This window comes from Ochotona curzoniae, unplaced genomic scaffold, assembly GCF_017591425.1.
Source record: "Ochotona curzoniae isolate NIBS_2020 unplaced genomic scaffold, NIBS_Ocur_1.0 contig_883, whole genome shotgun sequence".
NCBI classification, from domain to species: Eukaryota; Metazoa; Chordata; class Mammalia; order Lagomorpha; family Ochotonidae; genus Ochotona; species Ochotona curzoniae.
In genome coordinates this window covers 12,868,882-12,894,838 of record NW_024466599.1, presented here as the reverse complement: position 1 = coordinate 12,894,838, position 25,957 = coordinate 12,868,882, and the positions used below count along the sequence as shown (strand labels likewise).

At 42.4% G+C, this 25,957-nt stretch overlaps 1 protein-coding gene across 2 annotated transcripts in view; it reads left to right on the top strand.

Annotated features, from left to right (window-relative positions):
* The window catches only part of WDR35 (WD repeat domain 35), a 61,930-nt gene extending 36,605 nt beyond the window's left edge, over positions 1-25,325 (top strand). For both annotated transcript variants that reach the window (XM_040993934.1, XM_040993935.1), the window contains 14 exons: positions 1,307-1,360; positions 2,388-2,497; positions 3,188-3,398; positions 7,047-7,127; positions 9,960-10,096; positions 13,330-13,533; positions 14,962-15,108; positions 15,730-15,862; positions 18,392-18,502; positions 19,703-19,867; positions 20,620-20,760; positions 21,541-21,697; positions 22,353-22,593; positions 24,983-25,325. In XM_040993934.1, the coding sequence (XP_040849868.1) occupies positions 1,307-1,360; positions 2,388-2,497; positions 3,188-3,398; positions 7,047-7,127; positions 9,960-10,096; positions 13,330-13,533; positions 14,962-15,108; positions 15,730-15,862; positions 18,392-18,502; positions 19,703-19,867; positions 20,620-20,760; positions 21,541-21,697; positions 22,353-22,593; positions 24,983-25,133 (2,043 nt within the window). In that variant the 3' untranslated portion in view covers positions 25,134-25,325. The remainder of the gene's footprint in view (positions 1-1,306; positions 1,361-2,387; positions 2,498-3,187; positions 3,399-7,046; positions 7,128-9,959; positions 10,097-13,329; positions 13,534-14,961; positions 15,109-15,729; positions 15,863-18,391; positions 18,503-19,702; positions 19,868-20,619; positions 20,761-21,540; positions 21,698-22,352; positions 22,594-24,982) is intronic.
* The last annotated feature ends 632 nt before the right edge of the window (positions 25,326-25,957 follow it).

The following is a 25,957-nucleotide window of genomic DNA, read 5'->3' as shown; positions in this document are numbered from 1 at the left end:
CAGTTTTTGGTTTTGGTATGATTTGCTAAGAGTGTTTATAACTGTGCCTATTACACATAAAGTTCTTAGCCTGCTTCTTACCTTGTGCTCACAACTCTGTCAGCAACATGGCATCCGTTCTCCAGTTTTTTAAAAGATTTATTTTGTTGTTTTTATGGGAAAGGCAGATGTATAGAGAAGACAAGAGGCAAAGAGCCTCTTCTGGGTCTCCCACACGGGTGCAGGGTCCCAAGGCTTTGGACCATCCTCAACTGCTTTTCCAGGCCACAAGCAGGGAGCTGGATGGGAAGTGGGGCCACCAGGGTTAGAACTGGTGTCCAGATGGGATCCCGGCTCGTGCAAGGCGAGGCCTTTAGCCGCTAGGCTACTGCACTAGGCTCTGTTCTTCATTTTTAAAGGCTTTATTTTGTTTTCATATTAAAGGCAGAGTTACTGAGACAGAGAGAGATATCTTCCATTCACTGGTTTACTCTCCAGTGGCTGCAGTGATCAGATCTAAGCCATCCGGAAGCCAGGAGCCAGGAGTTCCATGCCTGTTTCCCATGTGGCTGCAGAGACCCAAGAACTTGAGCCAACCAACACAGTTTTCCCAGGCCACAAACGGGAAGCTGGATCAGAAGTGGAGCAGCCAGGGTGCAAACCAGTGCCCTCATGGAATGTTGGCACCACATGAAGAGGCTTCACATAATATTCCATTTTATAGATTGGAATAATGACACTTTCACACTGCTTTACTTAGTTCATGATTAAGTAATTAAGTGGCAAAGGGAGGATTCAAGCTTAGATCTTTTGATATCAGACGTAATGACCTCCATGAGTGTATGTGGGAGTCAGTCTAGGCACACGCATACTCATCTGTTTGCTCAATGTTGTTGAATATTTACTGATTGTCAGATCTTGGAACACAAGAATAACAACAGTCCCTTCTGTTGCGGAACTGCTAGGAAATGCTGTGTTGACTATCAACCAGCTCCTTTCTCCAAGCCTTCCATGTAATGTACTGGAATCTCTCCCATATTAACAACAACCAAGGTCTCCATGTGTTGCCTTCCAACCACTGTCTTGTTGCTTCATCCTTCATAGCTAAACTTCTCGAAAAAATACTCTGTGTTCCTCCTTTCCTCACCGTTCATTCCATCTCTCTCCATCAAACTCTGCTACATAGTAGGTGCTCAATAAATAGATGTATATTAAGTTAATAAATATATTGCTGACATATTCTTAGCGAATTGCATATTGCCTGGCCCTGAATTAGTTATTGAATATGGTGTTGTTAAATAACAATGATTGAATAATTTCATTTTAGGGCACAAGGGATCCAATATGTGCCATTACTGCTTCTGATAGGACATTGATTGTGGTGAGTAGTGGAAATTTTGTTTTGAATAATTATTGTTTAAATTATAAAAATGAACTAAAAATGGGTATTGGATTTGGGTAACTCAGATTTTACTAAATCCATTATAGGAAAATCTTCAAATTATAAGTCGTTTGAAAACAGTAGTTATTTATAGAAGTACTGGAATGGTGCTAGCTGAGAAGATACAGCACACTTGGAGTTTGTAACCTGACCTGGATGTGTCCTGGCCGAGGCCGATGGTGTGGCAGCTTGTGGTGGTCATGGGTTTGGGAGGGTTCCCTCCTCTATATAGCCTGATACATCGATCAGAGTGCTTTGGCTCAACTACTTTCATAAGACTGAGAGTGAAGAGGTGGTGTGTTTTCCAGCCTGTAAAGTAGAGAATTCCTTGGTAAATTACCGCTGAAGTTTTCAAGTAGAATCAGTGGTATTTAGTGTTGTTTCTTGAGCTCCAGCATTTGAAAATATGAGTTTTAGAAATAAATGTTTTGATTCACTACTGTCTGTGGAGGTTGTTGCATTTGGCTTCCACGGACAGTGTGTATTTCCAGTTCAAGTTATGTTCTTTAGCTGCTAACTGATGTTATTTTGGGAAACAAGCTGGAGCCTAGCATTCTTCCTGGTGTACCCCTCATGAGAACCATGCTGCCCTGGAGAAAAAGGGAGAGGGAGGGATTGGCTGTGTGGGGCCTTCTGCTGTGTCCCGTTGCGGAAGGTTGCGGAAGCCGGAGCCCAGCCCTGGGAGCTGTGCTTTCTGTGTGTTACCAATGAGCTAGGTTTTGACTTCATTCTTCAACATCATGTGAAAAAACAATGTTAGACTACCTTCAGCCTCTTTAAGAAGTTTTAATTAAATATAAGAGGTAAACACATTTTTAATGATATGATTCAGTGTCTGAGTTGGGGATATCTTATGACAATATCTCTTTAGTTTGTGAACAAATATGTGAACCTGTATTGAGAAATATAGTTGTAGTGTAATATTACCAAGGTAAATTTCCTTAATAATAGAAAGTAACTTGCGCAGGGCCGTGAATCTGGAACCATTCAGAGATACAGTCTTCCTAATGTTGGTTTGATTCAAAAATATTCCCTTAACTGTCGAGCCTATCAACTATCCTTGAATTGCAGCTCTAGGTAAGTCTGGACACCATTGTCATATAATTTTAGACTTAGAAGTTAAAGATTGAAATTGTGTAACAAGTATAACATCAGATGAGCTTGTTAGTAAGTTGTCTTAAAGTTCAATGTGGTTTTGCTATGTAGTTTGTAGTTTAAATGCCCGTTTCTTTGTATGAGAATTCTAGTGCATGATTTATTCTTAAAAGTACTGAGGTTATTATATATATATGTTTCTATGTCAGTTGTTTTAATCTCTGGATAACTCTCCTTCTAAGACAGCAGAATGGAGAGTGTATGATGATCTAGCAGGTAAGACACCAGTTAGGGTGTCATATGGAGCTGTGGGTTTGGGTCACTGCTCTGGCTCCCTAGCCTTTCTCGCCAGTATGGACCTTGGAAGGCGGCAGTGGCTGGGTTCCGGCCACCTGTGTTGGAGACCTGGATTGTGTTCCTGGGTCCTGGCCCAGCCCCTGCTCGTGTGTGAGTTGGGAGAGTAAATCCTGTCTCTTTGTGCCTGTTCCTCCATCTCAGACAAAAGCCACATGGATAGGAGCCTATCTTGTCAATCAGATTTAGAACAAATTTGAAAGCCATTTATATTTCAGGATTTGGGTAGATTGATTTGAAGAAGAATGATTATAGATAATAACACTCATGATGGCTGAAAATAATTTTATTCCTCCCTCCCAACTGCGTTATTCTTAGTCGTCTTGCCATCATCGACATCTCAGGAGTTCTAACCTTCTTTGACTTGGATGCCCAAGTGACGGACAGCACAGGACAGCAAGTCATTGGCGAGCTGTTAAAACTGGAGCGAAAAGATGTGTGGGACATGAAGTGGGCCAAGGACAACCCTGATCTGTTTGCCATGATGGAGAAGACAAGAATGTATGTGTTCAGGAACTTGGATCCCGAGGTAACTATAAGGGAAAAGTGTTAGCTGTCCAAGTGTCAGAACCAGAGCCTGCCAGCTGAGCCCAACACTGAAAGCTTGGCACTCCCCTTGCTTCTGTAAGAGGCTTGTTGGTACTGTCTGCATGAATTTGTGAAAATAAATAGGAACATTTCTGTGGGATTTAAAAATATTTGACCTCAACTGGAAGTAAAATAACACTTACTTTTAAATCTTCTCTTTCACTCGTGGGTACTTGGTGGGTATTTTCTGCTCTTTTTGGATGATGCAACTGAGGTGACTAACATTAGTTGTTGTTGTTTTTTTAAATTTTTCTGATCAAAACTTAAAAAGAAAATCGTTAGTCCTATTTACCACAATTTTTGAAAAAACAACATCACCTTCTGTGCTTATTTGTCTACGTTTCTCTGTGCTTACTTTGTATTTACATGGACTGGCACACCCACTGATCCATGCTGTCTTGGGAATATGCAAATGTGAACCATGATTAAACTCTTGGGTGCGGGGAAGCTCCTTTCTCAGTCATTGTTAAACCCTCATTTGGATTAAGTTCTAGTGCTCTCATCCGTATATATTTTTAAAAGATTCATTAACTTTTATTTGAAAGGCAGATTTACAGAGAAAGAAGGAGAGACACACACAGAGAAAGAGACCCATCTGCTGTGTCACTTTCCAAATGTCTGTAATTGCTGGAGCTGAGCTGATCCGGAGCCAGGAGCCAGGAGCTTCCTTGGGGTCTCCCACATGGGTGAAGGGGCCCAAGGACTGGAACCATTCTCCACTGCTTTGCCAGGCGATCACGAGGGTGCTGGATTTGATATGATATGATGCCCACATGGAATTCTGGCTTTGCAGATGGAGCATCAATAATTTTTATGTTTTGGAGTCTCCCGTCAGTCTATTTTGGACCAACTATATCCTATTATGTTTAGTGGATGCACAGTAATTTGAGTGGTAGCCCAATCAGAACATCATTAAGCAGAGAAATCTTTCAAACAATTATTGAATTACTAATTAAAAATGCACTTTCAACTTGGACTTCCCTTTACCCTGGCTGTATTCCATTAATGTAAATAGTAAGGGTTGAGTTTTAAAAATGCTTGTAATGTCCATTTGTTTGCTTCCTTCTTGGGAAGAGAGTGCATGCTTGGGCGCTGAGCTGCTGAAGGCCTTCTATGGTTGGTTACTTAGTGGACTGATTGGTTGTTTAATACCGCCAATTGTTTTCCCATTTCCCCATTTGTGTCTTACTTGGGATCTTTAGGTTGGCAAATAAGCTGATGTAAATTGCTCTCAAAAGCTCTGTTAAAGCATTTAGGAGTTTTAGGGTCTTTGTAATTTTAAGACCTTGAGACATGGCTCAGAGCTCCTGCATTTGAGCCAGGCACAATGGGCTCTCACAGAGGCTTGAAGGGTCGTGGACCCTCGCAGTGAGAGTGTGGACAGCATGGCCTTGAGCGCGGGAGCAGAATACCTTCTGCATGTTGGGAGTCCTTTTTCTGTGTTTGGTCCATGTGGACTACGTCAGATCAGATGCCAGGAGAAGCGAGTATGTATTATGGCTGGCTGCTCAAATGTGTGCACAGCATACGTGGCCAGAGTGAAGTCTTGGCCGGGTGGAAAGTGCTTCTTAAGTAGCTTTAATGGAACAGCCTCTGGTTTTTGAGATTATTTTTATTTGAGTTTGTTTTCTGGCTTGGCATGTAGTTCGTTTTCTGTTAGATTTAGAGCTAGAGGGAGTTTTTATGACCTTACCACTGTCTGGATTTTTTTATAGATCGTGTTGCTGTGTTTTGTTTTTTGTTCTCCTTTTTAAGAAGAACTGTTAATTTTGAGTGATTTATATAATTAAAAATATGTGATACTGATGACATGCCCCAGAGGACAATACGAGAACACTTTCTGGGTCTTGAGTAGGCTGGCTGGCAGCTGCCTTGTCCTGTGTCTTCTCAGAAGACCTCTGAACAGTTAATAGAAAGTGAGTGAGTAGGTAGAAAAGAGAGAGAGAGACACGTAGCCTTCCTTGGGGCTAAGAGGATGGAAGCTTCTCCCCATCATCTCTGCCACATTTGGTCTCTCAGTTCTTTTTAAAGATTTACTTACTTGAGGGACTGGTGCCATGGCTCATAAGGTTAATCCTTTGCCTGCAGTGCTGCATCTCACATCAGAGCTGGTTCTAGTTCCAACTGCTCCACTTCTATTCCAGTTCCTTAGCTGGCCCAAGTACTTGGGACTCTGCACTTGCTTGGGAGACCTGGAAGAAGCTCCTGGATTCTGATTTTGGATTGGCTCATCTCTGGCTGTTGCAGCATAATAAAATGAATTTTATTTTATTATCTTGATTTAATTTAGTTTGAAAGAAAGAGTCACAAAATGGTTGTAATGGCCAGAGCTGAGTTGATCCAAAGCCAGGAGCTAAGAGTCTTTCTGATCTCCTGTGTGAATACAGGGGCCCAAGGACGTGAGCCATCCTCTGCTGCTTCCCAGGCCGTGAAGAGGGGGCTGGATCAGAAGTGGGGCAGCCGGAGCATGAACTGATGCCCATGTGGAAGGCCAGCACTGAAGGCGGAGGCTTAGTAAGCTATACCATGGCATCAACCTCTTAAATCACAAATTCTTTATAAGAAGCATTTTAACTCACTTGTCCAATTTGTGAGGATTAGCTAGAGTTTGATGTGCAACATACATAAGTAGATCAAGTGTGCTAAATTATGTGGCTAATTCAGGGCTCTTCGGGTCCCCGCTGTACGACATGTGTTAGAAGGCCTTCCAGCTTGTGTGCTGAATAGGAATACGAATGTTCTTACATAGTGTGGATCAGTAAGGCTTGACATGCTTTTTTGGTAAAGGAAATACCTTGCACTCTTAAGAGTTCAGATTCCACATCTAAATGAAGTGTGGAGAGTTACCTAGTGATTTTAAAAAATAAAAAGTGTTGATGTAATTCACGCAGAAGCTGGATTTTTAAAATGTTGAATTATGTAAATATTTGTCCAAATTTACTTAAAATTTAGGGCAGCTACTTTGTATCTATACCATGCATATTGTAATATAATATGCACCAGGTGCACCCCCACTATTTTTCTAAGCCCGTGTAACTCTGGGATAAGAGATGGACATGTTACATTCATTAATTAATTAACATACTGGCAAATGAAGCCTTAGGTGGGAAACATGCTCTGCTTCGTATTATAAAGGACTGACTTTGCTGTGCGGAACGCGATTTCTTAGATATAATGACAGTGTTGTATGAACTAGAATTATTGCAATCTATAAACATTTTTATGTTAATTTGAGAAATAAGGGCCAAATTAGTACATGCTATTAGTGAATGAATGGTAATTTTGTAAGATGTGATAATAGTAATATGGCTACCTAAAGAGTATTCTGTTCTTTTAGAGGTATGTACTGAAACAGTTAGGTGTAGAATGTCTTGGTGCCTATTATTTATTTATAATAAATTAGCGCAGAGCTTAAACTAGGTCTGTTTAACAAACTGTTCATTAGCATTTTGGTGCTTATGAGTGCAGCGATGTTACAGCTTTTTCTGTATCTTTTTGTAAAATCTGACAGTAAAATTTAAAATCATGATTTGTTAAAGAGAGGACATTTTGGATGATGCAACATTAACACGTGTTTTTATCTTTAAAGGAACCCATCCAGACCTCTGGATATATCTGTAACTTTGAGGATTTGGAAATCAAGCTTGTTCTTTTGGATGAGATATTGAAGGTAATTTTGAAAAAGCAACTGTATTTCAGTTGCTAGCTGGACTGGGTGTTCTGTCCAGACCAGGCAGTGTGACGTCAGGGGGAGGTGAGCGGGTGCAGAGTCCGTGACTTCCCAGTCTGAGCCTGAGTCCCCACTGCCTGGGTCCACAAGAAGGAGCTTATGCTGTTTGAAGCTGACTACATGGCGGGGAGCCTCTGGATTCTTCTGGTGAGGCAGTGAGAGGGCCAGGAGCTGCCAGATGTCAAACGTCAGAGCTCGAGTCCAAGTCTGTTACTACCTGAGATGATAGAATTCTCACGGGCCTGTGTGTGGTTGGTGCTTCTGTAATGAGTGAAGAAATAGATTCTGTGCTGGTGTAAGGTGTATCACCTTCAAGCTAATAGGCTTGTTTCATTACTTATTAAACTTGTGTACAGTAACTCCAAAGAATATTTTCCCCACATGTGTAGAAATGTTGTTTGTCTTCTCCTCTTTCCCCAAATATTGAAGTGTTGAGAACTATTTTTAGAAGATATGATTTTGTCGTGTCCTTTTTTTTTTTAACCCCCAGTAGCCTTCTTAAAAACAGAGACACGTAAGTAGAATCAAGCTAAGATGGCTGAGTGTCTTCTCGGCATTTATTTACTGATGATTTTATAGAAACTATTTTGAATCCTCAGCATCTGAGAAGGGTGTGGTTTATGATTGATTCTCCCCAAGTGTTTGTTAAATAGATGTTTAAAACAATGAATCGTGACTTCATTCATTGCTTTGGAGATGATAGTAACTGGCGATTTTATAGGAGTCAAGCAATACAGAAAAATGCTGAAAATAAAGTTTAAAAGTAGTCAGAAGCTTCTCCTACGTGGGTGCAGAGAGCCAAGTGTTTGAGCCATTTTCCACTGCTTTTGCAGGAGTATTAGCAGGGAGCTGGATCAGAAGTGGAGCAGCCGGGCCTTGAACTGGCACCTCAGATGGCAGTTTGACCTGCTGTGTCACCTATGTCACAGTTGCCTGCCCTGAGACTTTTAAAAATGTTTATTTGAGAGATAGTCGAATAGAGAGTGTGAACTTCCATTCACACAGTTCCTTGGGCTGTCACTGCTGCCTGCCAGGGTCTGCTGGGCAGGGCGCTGGGTGAGGAACTGGAGCTGGGACTGGAGCCCAGCACTGCAGAGTGGAACACACGCAGCTTAACTGGTCGCTTGAGCAGCAGGCCCGCCATGCTGGTGTCAGAGATGGTGTATCATTCCGTACAGGTGTAAGCTGCATACAGGAATGTGGCTGTGATAGATTAGATGGAAGGACAGGATGGATCTTATAAAAATGGCATCCTAAGCAGTTACAATTTACTTTTTTAGTATTAAATTTAACTTAATACGTTTTAAGTAATTCTAGATCTTTCACCGTAAAAAGCCTGAAATATACAATGAAGAAGAAATATTATGAGAATCTAAGGTTTTGGACTTAAGTTGCGTTTGCCTGAACCTCAAAATTTGGGCACAAAAATTAATTTTTAGTTTCATTTTTCTGTGAAGTTTTGAAGTACCCTTGTGTGATTTAATTTTTGTAATATTGAATGACTTCCTACCCAAAGATGATATTCTTACATTTTTGTTCTTTTTGTATATATATGCATATATATATATATATATATTTATTTATTTAAAGATTAGTTTTTATTTGAAAGGTAGAATTACAGAGAGAGAAGGAGATACAGAGAGAAATCTTCTATTCACTGGTCCTCTCCTCAAATTGCCCCAATGGCCAGAGCTGGGCTGATCTGAAGCCAGGAGCTAGGAGCTTCTCTTGAGCCTCTCCCATGGGTGCCAAGGCCCAAGTATTTGGGCTGACTTCTACTTTTTCCCCTAGGTGTGTTAGTAGATAGATGTGTCAGAAATGGAGCAGCTAGGATGCTCGGATTGGCGCAGGCAGCCTTATGCGATGCTGGTATCATGGGAGGAGGCTCAGCCTGCTGTGCCATGGCACTGGCCCCTTGATTGAAAACTTTTGTTTTGTAATCTTAATTTCCATTTGTTTAGGCTTATACTTAAATGAGTTTAAAGCTATTGCCAGTCTTTGTATTTATAATATGTATTTAGTGTCAATTAATCTTTGGGTTGGCTGGGTTTGGTTTCATCATCAGTTGTGTTTTCAAAACATAGCTCTAGTTGCTGATTGCCCTAAGTTCTTGAAAAGATAAATATGCCTGGCTCCTGAATTCCTGGGTGAAGAGAGAGCGGAAGGGAAGATTCTAGAAAGAGTTGTCACATATGCAGGACGTGATAAACTTAGGATTTCAGCTCAGATCTGCTTGGATCCAAACCTCACGTCCTTTCCTTACTGTTTTTTCCTTTGGACTTGCAATCCATAAGGATTTATCTTTATTTCTAGTGGCTGTGCTTGTGGAGAATGGGTGGGAGTATGTTTGCAGCTCACCTTTCCTTGGATTGTCTTGGAGCTTGCACATGGTGACTGTGGAGGCCAGCCTGCTCTCTGCAGGAGCAGACAGTAGTCCCAGAGGGGAAGTGGATCCAGCTGAGGGAAGTGGGCGCAGCCAGGGATCCCCACTGCTCTCCGTCACAAATCCAGAAAAACAGGGGTGAAGCTGATGGCGCCCCACCCTCACCACCACTGCCCACTTCCAGTGGACTTCATGTCTGCCTCGCAAGGAACTTTCCTTTGTGGTTGCAGGCTTTTAGTGCGTCAGACACCACCCAGGGCTCAAGCAAAGGGGCTTCTTCTTGGATGTGGTTCCAATTTGAAATAAGTTTCTTGTTTTGTTTCTTAATTGTAAAAAGATGTATTCTAGAGGCAACCATTTCAGTTCCTTTGTTTTTATCTCTACTTTAGAATGCAGACCTTCCAAACAAGGATTACATCATTAATTTTGAGATCCGGTCCCTGCGAGATAGTCGAGCGTTGATTGAGAAGGTTGGAATTGAAGACGCATCTCAGTTCATAGAGGACAACCCACACCCCCGACTTTGGTATTTAAAAACAAAGGCCACTCTTTCCGGCCTTCCCGCTACCTCAACCTTCCTCTTTTCCCCGTTGATCTCCCACCACTTCTATCCCGTTCCTGCGCCGTTGGAATAAACCTCCAAAGATACTTTTGCATCTGGTGTTTCCGGCTCACGAAACCTGCCTAACTGAGCAGCTTCCAAGGCTGACCATAACCACATCCTTATGATCCTGTATCTTTGAATACATTCACTGATAGACACAGGAAAGCAGCAGACGCACCCGTGTGGTGTTGCAGTGACTGATACCCCAGCGACATTCAGCGAGCCACGATCTAAACTCCACCGGCAGCCAGAACTCCACCAGCAGCAAGGTGGGAAGGGACGTTTACCAGGAGTTCAGGAGCTCAACTCAAAGAACTGCCCGTCCTGCTGGTCTGTTTGATTTGACCAAGAGAAGACACAGAGCAGCAGGTGCCAGACAGGCAGTGCGGGGAACAGGATCAACTTAACAACCCAGTCCATCCCCTACAGCCAAATTGGGTGTCATTTTGTACGTGTGGGGAAAACAGTGAGCTACACATGTGCTGAGCTGGGAACAGACTTGCTGAGCTCAGTGCATTGCAGTGTCCCACAGGGAAACAATACTGACTTTGGCATTGTACAGGTCAAAATAGATCTGTGTGGCCCTCAGACCTAACGACCAACAGGTTCTGACAAGATCAGTACCAAGGGAGTGGTACAAGTGACTGCAAAGAAAGTACCAGGTACCAACTGCAATAAGTAAAGTTGAACTGTAGATCTGTGGGTAACACAGCTTAGAAACCTATCCCAAAAAGAAGAATCTGATAACCAGAAGCACAATGACCAAGGGCAAAAGAAACAGTGGCACAATGAATGTTACTGAAGACTCCCCTGCAAAGCAGCAAAACCCTTTGCCAACCTCAAAGTTTACTGAGGAAGACATTGAGAAAATGGGAGATAAAGAATTGAAAATGCTTCTTATAAAGCTACTTATCAATAACGAGAAGTACATGAATCAGGTACTCAAGGAATTCAGGGAATATATTACACAGCAAGTAACAGCAGTGAAGCAAATGAAGGCTGATGATACATCAGAAATGAAGAATAGAGTGGAGCAAATTAAAAGTACAGTGGGGAGTCTCCAAAATAGAATGAAGGAGGCAGAAGAAAGAATCTCAACATTAGAAGACAATTCCTGTCACCAGAGGGAAAAAAGAAAAAAGCTGGAAGCAGAGCTGGATCAGACCCAAAAAACTATTCAAGAATTGAAAGACACTATTAAGAGGCCAAATATAAGAGTTATGGGAGTCCCAGAAGGTGCAGAAAGAGAAGCTGGGGTTAAGGGTGTATTCAATGAAATACTAAGGAAAAATTTCCCTAATCTAGAGAAAGAATTGGGAAACAAGATCCAGGAGAGGCACAGAACTCCCAACAGGCTTGACCAAAAGCCATCTTCACCAAGACACATGATCATCAAGCTCTCTTCAATTGAACATAAGGAAAAGATCCTTAGATGTGCACGTGAAAAAAATCAACTGACATATAAAGGAATGCCAATTAAACTCACAGGAGACTTCTCACAGGAAACTCTACAAGCAAGAAGAGAATGGAGTGACATATTCCAGATTCTAAAAGAAAAAAATTGTCGGCCCAGGATAACATACCCAGTAAAACTTTCCTTTGTCTTTGAAAATGAAATAAAATTCTGCCACAGTAAAGAAAAGTTAAAAGAATTTGCGTCTTCCAAACCTGCCCTACAAATGTTCTCTTGACAGAGAAGAGGAATAGCACCTACCAAAACCAAAGGCAAATGGGAAGAACATCCCAGTAAAATGACAACAGAAGACTAAATCAATGAACAACCCATTGCTAAAATGACAGGACCAAATTACCACCCATTCATACTAACCCTGAATGTAAATGGGCTTAACTCATCAATGAAATGTTATAGATTAGCGAACTGGATTTTTTTTTTCCCATTTTTAAAATTTTGTTTTTGACAATCTTTACACAGTTAATTAGGGCACAAGGGTTTAAGGGCTACAGGAAAGTGGGTAAGACTATCATTTCCACATTTTTTCCCCAATATCTGGGGTAAAAAGGGAGGTAAGGGGAGAGGCCCCACCCAGTTTCCCTCCCATCCCAGGGCCCCAATCTTGGGCGTGCTCTGGGGGTCTTGTTCAAGTGGTTTTGATAGTTCAACATTTTGAATTGCTGCCAATTTCGCTATTCCAAGCACAAAGAAATTGCTGCAGAATCCACTGGTTGACATATCTTGTCTATCTTGGAGTCTCCATTTATCCTGTTTTTCACTGCCAACATATGGCTGGAGTAGTTTATTGATTTGTCCTCTTGTCTTTTCATGGTTAGGGATCTGAGTCTGGCAGTTCAATTGAGGTGAACCCAGACCAGGTTCTTGTGTACTTGCAAGTACGGGGCCTGGTACAGTCCATCCCCCAGTTAGCTGGTGGTTGCGATTGCTGGGTCAGTTCTGTTTGCAGCCCCATTTTCTACTCAGTGGGTGTTGCAGTCCAGCTTGATTCTGCCCAGCACACACTTGGCCCTCACATATAAACCAGTGGGAGCTGCAACCTAGTTGGAGCGACCCATAATGTGAACTGGATTTCTTTTTTTTTAAAAAAAAACAACCCATCTATTGCCTACAGGAGACATCTCACCAACAAAGATGAGCGGAAACTGTATCATGGATTTTGATTTTTTTTTTAAGTTTAATGTCTTCAAGTAGATAATGCAGTAGCATCATTTTCTTCAAGAAGGTTCTTGATTTTCTTCAGTGACACATTATTTAGCATGTTATTTAACTTCATGGCATTGTTAATTTCTTTTTTCTTCCTGTTTTTGTTTTATGGCTTTTCATTTAAGGGGATGTATAGTAATAAAGACTCTCATATCTAAAAAAAAAAAAAAAAAAACAACAAAGGCCAGCCTGCCAAGATGCCTGCTGTAGGCTTGAAAATCTCAGCTCTGTCCTCTCATGCAAACCTTCTAGATGGACCAACTTCTATTCTTGGTCATTTGTTTTTTTAAATACAGGAACTCACTTGAAGTTTGAAAATACTTACTATAAGCATAATATTATATGACAAATGTTTGCGTATGTTAGTCGCTTCCTAGCATGCTACACAAGAAACCATAGGTATATGATTGAATTCTGATCCAAAGTTAGTTTATCAGTAATTTGCAATGGGCCTTTCTGTTTCTTTTTCCTACCGTAGGCGCCTGCTTGCTGAAGCAGCGCTCCAGAAACTGGACTTGCACACGGCAGAGCAGGCGTTTGTGCGCTGCAAAGACTACCAAGGCATCAAGTTTGTGAAGCGCCTGGGCAACCTGCAGACCGAGTCGATGAAGCAGGCCGAAGTTGTGGCCTACTTTGGCAGGTTTGAAGAGGCCGAGAGGATGTACCTTGAGATGGACAGGAGGTAAGCTGGGATGCCGTGGGCAGCCCCAGGGGTTTGTGAGTGCAGGGGTGATTTTTGCTCAGTGGAGGATCTACATTAAACATGTGATACCATTTCTTTTAATAAAATTATTTCAGTCTGTATTGTCACTGAGAGAGGCCACATGCCCTTCATTAATCTGTGGTTTATGATAGGCCATTTCTATGTGTGTTAATGACTGACAGGGGGAGATGCTGGGATGTGGTGGGAAAAATTATAGGACCGCAGACTAGGGCGCTGGCCATTTGTCCCCTGGGTCGTCGTTATCAGTTCTGTTCCCCTCTTAAGTTTAGAAGAAACACTTTTCTGTTGTCGAAAGGCATAAAATTGAAATCAAAGGAAGTTAAGGGCTTGAGTTTATTGTGTATATTTCATGTTTTATTTTATATAAAGTGCATATGAATTTCATTTCAGCTATAAACATGCCAAGCTTTCTTTAATATTATTTACTCCCAAGAGATGACTGATACAACTTAAACCCTGGAAAGAAATATGAAACCCAACATGTGTGTATATGTTTGATTTTGAAGTAAACTTAATCATGTCTACAAAATTACTGAAAAGAAGCATTATTGAGCTCATCAGTTGTTAAATAAATTGGAAGTCCGGGAAACCAAAGGGAAGGAATTGCCTTCTTTCCAGAGACTTTTTCTGTGAATCTGTAACACAGCGTCTGAGACTGGGGGGTGTGGGAAGAGTAGAAATTTGTTTCTCGTGGTGGAGGCAGGGGAGTCTGAGGGCAAGACGCGCAGTTTGGTGTCTGATGAGGCCTACTCTCTGCTTCCAAGAAGGTGCTCTGAGTACTGGACTCTCCTGTTGCAGAAAACAGGGCGAAAAGGGGAGGGACATTCCCTGGAAACGTCTTTCAAAGGCATTTATCAGCTTATGAGGGTGGACTTAAGCTCTTCTTGAAAAGCCCCATCTCCTAGTGCTACCACAGCGAGGATTAAGATTTAGTGTATAGGACCCAGTAAGATGGCTCAGTAGTGCAGCCGGCCGCCAGTTCGTATCCCAGCTGCTTCACTTCTCACCCAGCTCCTTTCTTGTGGTCTGGAAAAGCAGTAGAAGTTGGCCCAAAGCCTTGGGACCCTGCACTTGTGTGGGAAACCTAGAATAAGCTCCTGGCTTTGGATCAGCTCGGCTCCAGCCACTGTGTCTCTCCTTCTGTCTGTGAATCCCCCTCTCCAATAAAAATGAATAAATCTTTAAAAATGTAGTGTACATTCTGGAGATGACTCTTTCAAACCATAGCATCAGCTCTCTGCATTACCTCTTTCCTGGTCAGGCTAAGGGCCTAGAATGTCTAATCACTAATGTGTGCTCTCAGCTTGTCGGGCTGTACCTAGTGCGGAGTAGACATTGGGTGAATATTTGTCCAATGGATAGATGAGTGAATACTGTTGTTTGTAGAGATCTCGCTATCAGTCTCCGGCTGAAACTGGGGGACTGGTTCAGAGTACTCCAGCTCCTGAAGACGGGCTCTGGTGACGCTGATGACAGTCTGCTTGAACAAGCCCACAATGCCATCGGAGACTACTTTGCGGATCGACAGAAGTGGTACGTGGCTTATCCAGAGCACGTGGGGCGTGCAAACAGCACTTACTATTGTAGCTTCCTGAGTGCTGGGAAATCATTCTGGGAAAAGAAGATTGTCCTTGTGGATCTGGAAACTCAAGTAGGTCTGGATGCACAGTACAGACTAAGAGATCCTTGGAATTAGGGGATGAGCGCTGGGAGCTTTGGAGTTGACAAAGCTAGAAGTTACATTCAGCTTTGGGTAGCTCTCTGCTGTTCGAGCCACAGTGTACAATTCTAAGATGACAGATAATTTATTTCTGAACTAAGTTACAAATATGTCTTATATTTGTTTTGTCATTAGCTTCCAGAAATTATTGTCTTTTATGCTTGAGTTTCCACTTTGATGTACTTATTAGTGTTTGTGTCACCGGGAATTAAAACAACATTTCCCAAGAACACTCGAAGTTACAACTAAAATATACCTCACTGTCTTCAGATTTTCTGCGCCTCCCCAGATGTACGTACGCTTCAAATATTGTCTGTGACTCAAGATGCTGAATCGAGTGATGCTACTACTGATAGCTCCAATGAAGGAACATTTTTGGCCAAAGTGAAGCAGATTGACAACAATTGTAGATTGTCTTCTTTCTCTCTCTGTAGGTTGAATGCTGTGCAGTATTATGTGCAGGGCCGGAACCAGGAGCGGTTAGCTGAATGTTACTACATGTTAGAAGACTATGAAGGGTTGGAGAATCTTGCCAGTTCACTTCCAGAGAACCACAAGCTGCTCCCAGTAAGTAGTTCAAAGTGTAGTTTTTGGATTGAAATTTTTGAAGTTTGTAGTATTTGGAGTTGAATTTTACTTTATAGAGGTTTTTTTTTTGTTACAGTTAGGAATTACCCTTTGTAATAAGAAAAAGTTTAAATTATTTTATAATTTTATAGTTTCTTAGACATGCTTTTAATTGTATAGTAATACGTAATTGTAGAGTGCTCGAAGATGGCTGGAAAACAAGTCATAATTTTTTTCTATGATCATAATCTTATAATCTCTTCAATTTTAATAAAATTACTCTTGTAAGTTAACTGAAAACATGAAGTATTTATAGATTAAATGATAGACATTTGTTTCAGAATAATCTGAAACTGAAATTTGCTAAGCTTAGGCTTTCAAAGCAGCTCAATTTTAGAAGGTTCACAGGAACATTTTAATGTTTAAAAATAGGCCACAAAGCAGAGTTCTCTGTCTTTTGAATGTTCTTTTTAGGCTTCTTTTAAGTAGTTACTGAATACTTTGAATGAGTTTGTATTTTATGTGTTATCTAACATATTGCTAAGCTGAGTAATGCTTACAGAGTGAATAGCCCTGGGGGTGGGTGTCTGGTGGAGTCACCGTTTCCTGTAGTGGAGTATCTGGGATGGTACCTGGGCCTCCAGTGTCTGATTTCAGCCTCTTGCTAGTGCAGCCCACGGGGGACAGCCCAGATAGCGCAAGATATAGCTCACCCAGGGCACTGGAGTGGAGCTCCCAGCTCTGCTGTCTGGCCCTGGTGCACCCCAGGGTGCCGCAAGCATTTTAGGGGAATGAATCAGAGAATGGAGGCCCTCTCTGTCTGCCTCTCTGTATTTCTGCCTCTCAGATAAAAATAATATATAAATTGGGCCCGGCGCGGTGGCGCAAGTGGTTAAAGTCCTCACCTTGCACGCCCGGGATCCCATATGGGCGCCGGTTCTAGCTCAGCAGCCCTGCTTCCCATCCAGCTCCCTGCCTGTGGCCCGGGAAAGCAGGCGAGGACGGCCCAAAGCTTTGGGACTCTGCACCCGCGTGGGAGACCCAGAGGAGGCTCCTGGCTTCGGATCGGCATAGCATCGGCCGTTGCAGTCACCTGGGGAGTGAATCATCGGACGGAAGATCTTCCTCTCTGTCTCTCCTCTCTGTATATCCGCCTTTCCAATAAAAAAATAATAAAAATAAATCTTTAAAAAATATATATATATATAAATTAAGAAAAGAACTCTAGCTTCCGACTGCAGGGTTGGAACCATTATGTCATGTCAGTTGGGAGTTTTTATTTGTTGATTTGGTTGACAAGTGTCAATTATGGAAATGTGATCATGTGTTTTTCTCTATGATTCAGAACAGTTGTGCTTCTGATGATGGCAGTTTCACTCACTTCGTCTCATTCCCATGTGTTTTCTTGACCAGGAAGGAAGCTGAGTGGCGTAGGGCCCTGGGTGTGGGGAAGCACTAGTGTGTCATGTGTTAGTGTCACATGTGTCTGAGGAGGCAGAACACATATTGTTGTAGAAGTCCAGAGTAGTAATATTACTGAGTAAGCACTAATAAACGTAATAATTAAGTAACTAAAAGAATCGAAAATTAAGTAGTAATGCTTATTTTAAACCATTTTAGAATTTTGCTAATAAAGGAAGATGTACATGATATTTAAGTGGTAAATAAAAAGTGCAAAACTGTGTTTAGTGTGATCACGGTTTGCGTACAAGCACACATGCGCATAAAGGACTGAAAGCACTCAGGGTTTTTCATGAATTCCCGAAGCCCACGCATACGCAGTGTCATTGGATGGAGCTGTAAGAGATTGCACCTTTCTGTTGAGTGAAGCCTCTGCAAATGGTAAAATGATGAGTGACTTTACTTTTTTGTGTATTGTAAATCTTTTCCTATTAGAATTGTTACTTTGTCATCAGAAGGATATAAGCAATATTTAAAAAAAAAATCATTGGATATAAAATATACTTTGGTATTTTCAAAACTATTGTAAAAGTGGGGCAGGGAGATAAATTAGATATTCTGAAAGGGAAAAAAATAATCTTGTGAAAATGGACATTGCAGCCCCCCAGGCGGGAGTTACTGTCGGGATTCCTGCCCCTACCCACCCCAAGCGGAAGCTCTGCCCTGGGTCTCACTGCCTTACTGACAGATAGGGCATTCTTTGTGGGGGTGTTTGTGAGCTCTGTAAATGGAAGGTTTTCCTTGGGCTTTGGAATTGCTGATTCGCACTGAGTAATGCTACTGGTTATTTTAGGGTGGTCTCTGTAGACTGGTTACTGGCCCAAGAATACAGGGCAGTGTCTTCAGGACCTGGCTGAAAATCGCACTGGCAGTGTAAGCCTGCTCTGGTTTTATGGAACCATCTATCCCTTCTGACTCACAGCCCCTGCCCCAACGTCTGTTGAAAAGAAAAACCGCTGTACCCGCTGTAAAGGCAGTATCATGGGTCCCTGTGGACTTTGGCTAAGTTAAAATATAGGTGATTTCGTTGGCCTGTGAAATCTGACAGTACCCTTTTTGTCTTTCCAGGAAATAGCGCAAATGTTTGTGAGAGTTGGAATGTGTGAACAAGCGGTGACTGCGTTTTTGAAATGTAATCAACCCAAAGCAGCGGTAGACAGCTGTGTGCACCTCAACCAAGTAAGGCACCGGGTGCAGGTCTGTGCAGCGCCGTCGCGGCTCGCAGTGGCCGAGGTCGTCGCCCCCGAAAGGGCTGCAGAGCCCTGTGAATTTTATGAAAAGAGCCGGCCCTGTATGCTCTCTCTTCCTGAAAGTTGAGAGCCAAGAAAGTGTTGGAGCTTGCTCGTAGCTCCTGAAGTGCCACCGTGAGGGGTGATATGGGAACGTGAACAAACCCTGTGCTGTTAGTTTGGCAAGTGTGTGTCTGGAAGGAATTTCTTAATTTTCTGCATTTGATTAGGATTGGGTTTTTGATTCCAAAGAAGGACCAGTTAATGGCTGGTCACTGCCTAGTAGGGAATTGAGTTACTTTATCAATATTTATTTTGGCAAATCTATTTTTCTTGCCAGTTACAGAAAACATATTTGATATTAGGAGCTGAAATTTAAGTAAAATTACAGAATTATAGAAACTATTGACTGTCAGTGAATATTTTTAAGTATTTTCCTTATTTTATAAAGCTTCATTTATTTGAGAATAATTTTTAAATGTTAAATCTGATGTTTTCATAACTGGACTTGCATATTTTGTTTCACTGTAAAAATCTCTTTTTCCAAGTTTGTACAAAAAATGAATTTGGAAGGTTGGGGCCTGGCACAGTAGCCTAGTGGCTGAAGTCCTTGCCTTGCACACTCAGGATCCTATATGGACACCGGTTCTAATCCAGCAGCCCCGCTTCCCATCCAGCTCCCTGCTTGTGGCCTGGGAGAGCCGTAGAGAACGGCCCAAAACCTTGGGACCCTGTACCTGTGAGTGACCTGGAGGAGGCTCCTGGTTCCTGGCTTCAAATCGGTGCAGCTCTGGCCATTGTGGTCACTTGGGGAGTGAATCATTGGACGGAAGATCTTTCTCTCTGTCTCTCCTCCTTTCTGTATGACTGTCTAAAAAAAAAGAAAAGAAATTGGAAGGTCAATGTGATCCTAAACATGAAATTTTCCTTCCAGGTGTTCATCTGGGGCAGGTGAATCTTAGATCATTTTTCTCATTTTGACCTGTATTTAGCTTACTGACCTCAGAATCACTCTGATTTTAAATGATTGGTGAAGATATTCATCAGTTTTTATTTTGAGGTGTATTATTTATGGTGGTAAACTTTTGTTCAATTTATAATTATAAATAGTTGAGTGAGGTTTTTTGTTTGTTTGTTTGTTTTGTCCTAGTGGAACAAAGCTGTTGAATTGGCTAAAAGTCATAGTATTAAGGAAATCGGGTCCCTGTTAGCGAGGTACGCATCTCATTTACTGGAGAAGAATAAAACTCTTGATGCCATAGAACTCTATCGGAAAGCCAATTACTTTTTTGATGCTGCCAAACTGATGTTTAAGGTAATATAGCTTCTTGGTGAGCGTTTGCTTTGTCCTGGTTAGAAGGCTTTTTTAAGGACACATCTTCCATTTTTGGTGGAAACATATTTGCTGTTACGGCAGAAATCCCTCTGCTTTTGTTCCTAGCGCGGTCACGCTATTTAGAGCTGTTTCTTTTCACCAGCAAAGCTATTTATGTTGACAGCTTATTGATAGCTAAACACGTGTATGTTCAGTACTGAAATTAACTACAAGTTACAGTATTTACTGACACCACAAAGTACAGTTCCCCTTGCCTGGGGACTGAATCCTGTTGATAATCGAGTTTTGAGTCCTTTCCAGTGTGTGGGTTCTAAACATTGTGCTTTCATAACGTCCATGTGGAGCAGAAATCATTTGTGCAAACTTTACATTCTCTTCTTTGCTTAAAGAGTAAAAATCTCCCTCAAAATTAAGTAAATTTGGACGTGTGTAGGATATCTTTATGTACATGGGATTTTAGAGTCTCTGTGTTATAGGAAGTGCTGCCCATTCTGTCCGCACTTCTGTAACTCACCGGTGGGGGCTGTGTGAGCTCTGGTGTTGATGTGAGGTTTAAGTACTTAGAAGCACCAAAGGAAAGAAAATAGGTTTTTAAATACCTGCCATCAATGTGTGATATTTATATTCCATCTTCCTTTTTTAGTGAATTAAATTTAAAATGTTTGGAATGGTCATGTTTGCACAAGTATAGCTTCATAAATATCTTCTTTCAATCCTTTTAACATGTAAAGATTGCAGACGAGGAGGCCAAGAAAAGAACTAAACCGCTGCGCGTCAAGAAGCTCTACGTGCTGGCAGCTCTGCTTATAGAGCAATACCACGAGCAAATCAAAAACGCTCAGCGAGGAAAAGGGAAAGGAAAGAACTCTGAGGTGAGAATGAACGGTCAGTAGCGTTAGATCACATCGGATCATCCGAAGTATGTAAGAATTTAAGAAGTTCCATCTCCTTATCTTTATGGACATGTTGTTCAGCTTGCATGTCTGCCTCGTGACCTCAGGAAATGCTATCCCTAGTCGGTGCGTTTTAAAAACTTTCTTGGAATATGCATATGTACATACGTATGACTATCTAGGAGTTTGTCAATGGACCTACATTCAGTTAAAGTTGAATCAATTCTATTTAAAAATATGGTTGTATGGGTTTGACAAAATTGTGAACTACAATGGAAAAATTTAATTATATATTTATGGTTTTGTAATCATACATTCTGTTCATTTTTAAAGGGGTGAGGATTTGGCGCAGTGGTTAAATGGCCTGCTTGGGACCCCTGCATTCCATAATGCAGTGCAGGGGTCAAGTGCTGGCTGCTCTGCTTTTGGTCCAGTTTCTGTTCAGGCCCACTGTGGGAACCAGCAGGTAGTGGCTCAGGGAGCTGAGCATCTGCCACCCGTGTCACACCCTCCTGATGGAATCTGACTTCCTGACCGCTCTGACTCAGCCTGCCTGTGGCGTGCATTTGGGGAGCGAACCAGCAGATGAAAGAACTCTATCTCTGTGCCTTTAAAATAAAAAAGGAGAAAAAATCTGCTCATTTTGAAATTTTACTGCTCTGTAAACTCAGACATTACCTTTGTTTTGGTGACTGGTGAGGTGGGAGTTGACACGGTGGTGTCTGTACTGGCCTAAAGAGTGGCTTTGTGTACTTGCAGGCCACCTCTGCTCTGGCTGGTTTGCTGGAGGAGGAGGTTCTGTCCCCAGCTAACCGTCTCACAGACAACGCGTGGCGAGGGGCCGAGGCGTACCACTTCTTCATACTGGCTCAGAGGCAGCTGTACGAGGGCTACGTCGATACTGCGCTCAAGACAGGTGGGCCCGTTGTGGGAGTCCTTTCAGTGTGAGGGAGACAGCTCCTTTTGTCTGCCTGCTTAGTAGTTTCCATAGCATCTTCCCCTACGGATTTGTTGTCATGTGTTTGAGGTTATAATATATGTAGTTTGTTTTGTGAATTCCTCTTTTTGAACTCATTTCTTTTTACATAGAAAGCAACACATAGTTGACAGGAAGAAGTTTGAGCTTGGTATAAAGAACATACATTATACACTGGCTGCCCATTCAAATGCTTCCTGTCCTTCTCTGATCTCTTTTGATATACATATGTACCAAGCATATATATATGTATGTACTTTAAAAAGTAATGTCTCGAGTGCCACAGACAGTTCTAATGTAAGTGGAACAAAAGGTGTTGTTTTGACATCAATATCTCTTATTGTCTGTATTTCTGAATTTCATAAAGTGGCATGACCTTGCGCACCATTTAAATGGCAGTCCTTGTTTTCCTAGAGCCCAGGCTGTTCACAGGTTCACAGCCCTTGGGCAGCACAGCACTCCTGCCTTCCAGCCTGCTTTCCCTTAAGTTTGTTAACATTTGTGTCAGTTAAACTGTACCCGCTTCCCAGGATTCTTTGCCAGGTCCGTTCCTATCATGACTGTTAACAATACCAGGTTGTCTGCTTTCCCCTAGCTCTTCACCTGAGAGACTATGAAGACATCATCCCTGCGGTGGAGATCTACTCTCTGCTGGCCCTCTGTGCCTGTGCCAGCGGAGCCTTTGGTACTTGTTCAAAAGCTTTTATTAAGCTGGAATCTTTAGAGACTCTCAATCCAGAGCAGAAGCAGCAATATGAAGATCTTGCTCTAGAAATCTTCACCAAACACGCTCCAAAAGATAGCAGAAAATCTGAACTGGACAGCCTTCTTGAAGGGTAGGCAAACTCTAGAGGTGGACACAATTCTGCCCCTGGTGGAAGCTTGGATTTCTTTCCTCCTTTCTTTCTTTTTGAACCATGCAGAAGGTTTTATTCCAGCACGGAAGATGGCCATGGGATGAGAGTGGAGGTAGAGAGGGAATAAGAGAGCCATCTCCTGCCATAGTGGCAGGAGGGGGCTCCAAGGGAAGAGAGAGAGAAGGGGGGAGCAAGATGAAGCAGGGGCATGCACGTGCAAGTGTGCCCTTTTATGGCTGGGGTGGGTGTCATGGGGCCATGACAGATCGGTAGGTAGGGTTGTGGGTAGGCCACAAGGGACTGGTGGATAGGACTGTTGGGGCTGCAGGGGGTTGGTAGGTACAGCCGTGGGTAAGGACGAGGGGAGGGGCCACGAGGGATTGGTGGATAAGGCCATCAGGTACGGTGCCATAAGGTTATAGTGGATTGGTTGGAATAGGGTTATGAAGTTACAGTTGATTGGCAGACAACAAAATTTGAACCTAAAAGGTGCATGAATCTTAAAGAAGCGGAGACCTAGGGGCACAGTTACTTAAAATGTTGTCAAGTCCAAAATGGCAGGGGTCTGCTGGGCTGATGTTCGAGTCACTCCTCACATTCCTCCCTGTTGTAATGTTTAAAGGAAAAGGGGCATTGTTCTCTTCCATAGCTTCTTCAAGCTGAGTTTGGGTGCAGTGCTCTCTAGGCAGCGGTCTCACAGTGGTTGGGGACACAGTGGGAGCTCTGAAAAGGCTGGTATCCCTGCAGAAAGGGCTGGTTAAAAGTTTAATTAGAAAAAAAAATACTTTTTGCATATGAGTGGATGACATAGGAATGGAGGGAGGAGTTACTTATTAGAAGTCCTTTTGATAAGGTAGCTTGAGTTCTTCCTGAGGTTCATAGGAATACATAGTCTGTGGGTGGTTTTTGATGAGCAGCTTTTTGAGGGGGTGCCTCTGTGGTGGCAGGTAGATCATCATGGCAGGTGTTGACCTGTGCAGACTCAGCATTGCAAACATTCTTGGATGGAGTGTCCGCTTGGCTATGGTGGGGTGCTGGGGTCACTTCTGCTCAGCCCCAATATGCCAGGCTTTTGTTCTGTGGTACTGGTGGGAGGGTTAGGCTAGACCATGCATGAGCAGAGGCTTGTATTGGCCTAGGAAGAGTTAGTTAAAACACTGCTTAGTGAGGCCTTGAGAAACAGAATGTAAAAAGAACAAACAAAAATAATATATATGGCTGTGGGAAAAGAAATGCTTCTGATTGTATAGTGTTCTTCCAATAAGGAGCTGTGGAGCAGATAGTCAGGCCTACTTCTAGTCCTGTGCCCCCCAATCTCCTCTCTGCTCACGGGGACTCTGGCTGCTCTCAGGAGCTAGGGTGACTCTTTGGGCCTTTTTGAGCTGAGTAGGAGCCAAGTAGGGGCCTGCGGTAAGGCAGGGCTCCAGCAGAAGGGGACCTTGAGGGCACTCAGGAACTGCTGTTACCCAAATCCAGAAGTTCTCCCACTGGGAGGCAGATAGAAGTTGACAGGAGGGAGTTGATAATTAGGTGGGTGTTAGGGCCTGGCCAGTGTATGTGAGGCCAAGGAACATTTATCTTTTCACATGGGATACCGGAAGAGACATTGTAAGACAGCTGTGGAATTCTTTAAGGGGAGACGTCCCACTTACCCCCAATACCTGGCTGGAATTGGAGGCTGGTACAGAGCAGAAGGTGTCTCTAGCTGGAAATATACAGCTTTACTTGTGATGTGGCTGACCCTAGGCCATCCATCCATAGCGATGGATGCTTTGGGAACTAAGCAGAACAAATGGCTCTTTAGCTTGTGGACGTTTGTGGTTCTAACCCAGAAATTCATTGACCCCCAGGATCGTTCCATTTCTAGTGACCTGGCTGGCTCTTGGCAGAGCTGACACGGTTTTTGAAAGCTGCTTTGATCATGGGTAGCTGTTTGCTTGATCTTCTGGCGTCCCACATTGCAAGCAGATGCTGCTTGATGTGGACTGGCCTGACTGGGTTGTCTTGAGAGCAGATGAATGTATAAAGCCACGTTAGTGGACCTCCTGCTGCCTAGCTCACTACTCTTCCTCTGAGCCTCTGGTAAAGGGGGCACAGAGGCAGGAAACTTGGATTTCTGTGTGCACAAAGACTGATATAATGAAGTGACTGAAGTTTGAAGTAATTCACCCTAACATTTTCTTCTATTTAATGTAGTCTTTCAAGTATGTTAATACTTTATTTTTTCTTTGGGAGAAAAATTTTTCATATGGAAAACAAAAACTTTTTGAAATCATGGCATTTTATTTGAAGTTTTCTTTAATTCAGTTTTTAAGTTCATTAGGTACTGTTTTAAAGTATAATTGTTCCGTTCTCTTTGTTATTGCAGTGGAGAGGGGAAGCTACCCACCTGCGTGGCCACAGGAAGCCCCATCACCGAATATCAATTCTGGATGTGCAATGTGTGCAAGCACTGCGTTCTTGCTCAGGAAATAAGTAACTACAACTTCTGTCCCCTGTGCCACAGTTCAGTGGGCTAAGGAATAATGGACAGTGTAAATAACTGTGAATATATGTGTGTCTAAGAGTGTGTTAAGGCTGATTTCCATAAATCCTATATTTTATAGTTATATTTTTGCACAAAATATATGGTAGTACAATACAATATAACTACATATAGAATTATAACTATGACATAATAAGGCTGATTTTTATATAAATTGTATGGCAATCTGTGTTATTTTCTGTCTCTCCTATCTTTCTAGTTGGTTGTGTAATTCCAGGAAAATACTTCAAATAAGAAATACTTTTCTTATGGTATCAAAGCTTTAGTTCATTTAAACATCTTGGGAGTGGGGGACAAAGGAGGTGTGGGAATGGGGTGAAATTTGATCCAGAGAGTTGACATTAAGCTGTGTTACCAGGAAGTTAGCTGTTGCAGTGTTGAAAAGAACACAGGCCTTAGCTTTTGAATATCTTCTGTGTTATATTTTCTAAAGTGAGGAGGTGGCATTTTAGGAACATTTTAAAGATTTATTCATTTTTATTTGAAAGGAAGAGATAAGGAGAAATAGAAAGATTTTCCAATTGCTGGTTCACTCCCTAAGTGGCCAGAATGGCCAGAGCTGAGCCGATCTGAAGCCAGGAACTTCTTCCAAGTTTCTCATGCAGGTACAGGGTCCCAAGGCCTTGGACCATCCTCTACTGCTTTCCCAGGCCACAAGCAGAGAGCTGAATGGTAAGTGAAGCAGCTGGACACAAACCAGCACCCACATGGGATCCTGAGGTATTGAAGATGAGGATCTAACCACTGAGCCATTGCACCGGGCCCTAGGAACATTTTATAATTTGAATTGTACCTAAG